At 48.8% G+C, this 2,872-nt stretch overlaps 1 protein-coding gene across 1 annotated transcript; it reads right to left on the bottom strand.

Moving 5' to 3' along the window:
* Nucleotides 1–2,132: 2,132 nt before the first annotated feature.
* On the bottom strand, nt 2,133–2,825 carry Pmar_PMAR010335 (conserved hypothetical protein; the record flags this gene model as incomplete). Its single annotated transcript, XM_002779448.1, has 4 exons — nt 2,133–2,317; nt 2,369–2,546; nt 2,595–2,745; nt 2,794–2,825. The coding sequence occupies 4 exons, from the start codon at nt 2,823–2,825 to the stop codon at nt 2,133–2,135; spliced, it is 546 nt and encodes a 181-aa protein (XP_002779494.1).
* Nucleotides 2,826–2,872: the final 47 nt, after the last annotated feature.

Here is a 2,872-nt window from a genome sequence, read left to right as displayed (position 1 = left end):
CCTTTGGCCTTCAGCAGATAATCCTTCATCTGCCTGGGACTCGCTTCGCACTTCGAATCCACAATCTGGACTCCTAGGGCCGACAGGTCGCGGACCAGACCGTCCTGTGCAAGGCATCGTTCACACCGACTGTCACCTTCGCTGAGGAAGCGTGTCCTCCCATCAGTGGCAGCGACGGCTTGCGCCATCATCTTCGGTACATGACGAACATCGAGAGGGACTCCACGATGAGATATCATAACAAGCGTGTGATTCGTCGTGCTCTCACCGGAGGATAGGAGATACAAAAAGAATAATAGGGATTCCAAGAACATAGCAATCATATTTTGTGGTAACTGAACTAAGAACAGAGTATAAGAGAGCCTTCAACCGAGTATCGTGCTGACGAATTTGTCAAACGTATCCGGTGAACCAAGCAGGACTGTGCGCATGCGTGCAACTATACACGCATAGTCATATTGTGGTAGGAGGATCTGCCCACTCCTGTTGGCCAGTCTGTTAGCTGCATTGTATCGATTGCTCGCTATATGTAAATCGACTCCGTTCGGCGGCCGAACTTCGGCCATTGTCAGCTACCTTTTTGTTGTCGTCCGCCTGTGCGGCCCTGCCTGTGCGGAATAGACAGTATAAGGCGAGCGCGAGAGCCTTATCCGTAGCTAATGTGTGCATGCGTCAAACGATCGATTGCATTCAAGAGTCTTTCGAGGGATTCTTTTGAGGATTACTGTTGGCACCCCTGCCAACCTGGTCGACCGCAGCTACGTATTATCTTATACCCGTATCTACCCTTGGGATTGTGTTGCCAGAGTCACTAGCATCGACTACCTAAAGTATCACTCGACGATCTGATCACGACTTCGAGTAGATCCGTCCACAATATGCAGTGGTCAGAATCTACAGACGAACATTCTATAGTGACTCATCGTTATCGGGCTCAATTTGAGTCGCTCAAGCGTCTTCTGAACTTACAGCTACAGAGAGCAACCGTCTATTGCACTTGGAAATCCCCAGTGGGAATGACGATGCTTGATATTTCGCTATCTCGTCAATAGGAGCCCCTCACGAAGTTCCTTTCAAGAAGTGACTGGGATATGCAATCGTGCCGATGTCACCGAAGTGGGGGGAGGAACTGTCCGCGCATTTCCAAATTTCGGCGAATCCAAATTCCAGCGAACCCGGATCGCGCATGATCCTAACCATGAGATCGCTACCTTCATTAACCTGGATAGACGAGATATCTCGTCTTTTCCCGTGATTCCGAATGCGAAGAAAATGAGAAGATCATTAGGTTCTACATTTTAATCGTGATAGTATAGTATACTAAGTATACTATTGCATGTGATCAGCCCACGGTGAGCTGTACATCTTCCTTCTACCGGAAAGTCATTCATCATCAATGATGATTCAATATAGTCGTCGTCAAAACAGTGTGTGTGGAGAACCTGCTTCCCCTATCTAATACGGTCGTCGATATTGTGTTATAGTGTGCAAGTGAGTAAAGATATTGAATGGTAGTGAATGGTAGTGAATGCTCTCGAATGTCACAGAGAAATTAGGCTCGCAAATGATGTTGAGATGTTGAGATTCAGAGCATCACCAGCAGACTGCAGAGCTACTGCTGGCAGCAGTAGCTGTGTATTCGCAGACTTGTGGGGGGTCAGACCACAGATCTCGGTGAGAACCGCTTGAATACGGATATGGCTCATCGTGTCTACGGCCGAGCTGAGGGAAGACAATCTTCCACCCTGGACGATCCAAGTCGACGGCTATGTCCTGTGCGAGATAGCATAGTCGGTATATCTCGCACATCAACATTATCGGCTCCGCCAGATGACTCGGCCCTTGTGATGATAACATTCTGACGTCTGGTGATGCTTAGAAGAGCAGCCTCTGTTGGACCACTTCCAACGACCAGCATGCTAGATATATAGGAAGTGCTCACGAGACGGTAGAGAAGTTGCATCGATAATGAGTCGAAATTGATGACTCTGAAACGCGCGCGGCAGTCCGAGAACTCCAGACTCGGACGATCCATAGTAAGCTAATTCGCTTTGAAAACGATCTTATCCTGATTAAGACTAACACAGGCTGAATGAATAACTGAAACCTTAAACGCCCAGTGCCTAGACATCTTAATGTTTAGATGAAGCCTTAGTTATGAAATCGGAGGCGAAGTCGACAATCTGTCCTGTTCTTTCAGTGCTGTTCTCCAAATCGAAATGGCCAGCGCCATCGATAAGACGATACTCTGCTGAGGGGCCGAGCTTGTGGACATACGAAGCTAACTGTGACACTCCCGTCCAGCAGTCCTCTGTGCCTGAAGCCGACGAGAAAATGACGATCGTCTATGTGATGCAGATGGTGATACCCATGATGAAGAGCTTCGGACCAGTAAACTTTTCCAGCTTAGAAATGTGACTCCCGAATAACATTCGCGCCATGTAACCGAAAGTGTAGCCAATGCAAATAAGTGCCACACAGTTGTCGACCAGCGAAGCCGCACTGCCTGCTATTGCAGCACCCGCAGATGACCCGAGCAGGATAATCTGATGAGCAAGGCGTAAGGTGGCGGATCACACTCCCACCAATCACACCTGGGCGGTATCATCCTTGGGGACAAGGTTCACTCCGACGTAGTTGGCCATGGCCACCACGTCCTTGACTTCATCCGACCCTGTGAAGGTGCTTGAGCCAGTGGAACGGCCAATCCCTCGCATGTCGAAAGTGATACAGTTGAATCCCTCTCTAAAATGAAATCAATAAACTAGAGCTGGTCACAGCAGAAGACGGTACCGTTCAGAGAGCATCTTAGCTAGCGAGGCCATGTTTGCTTGCGAACCACCCATTTTCCCCCACGGATGCACGAGTATGA

Source organism: Perkinsus marinus (assembly GCF_000006405.1).
Source record: "Perkinsus marinus ATCC 50983 genomic scaffold scf_1104296947180, whole genome shotgun sequence".
NCBI lineage: Eukaryota > Perkinsozoa > Perkinsida > Perkinsidae > Perkinsus > Perkinsus marinus.
Note: the sequence above shows the minus strand (reverse complement) of the source record. Positions and strands in the feature narration are given on the sequence as shown.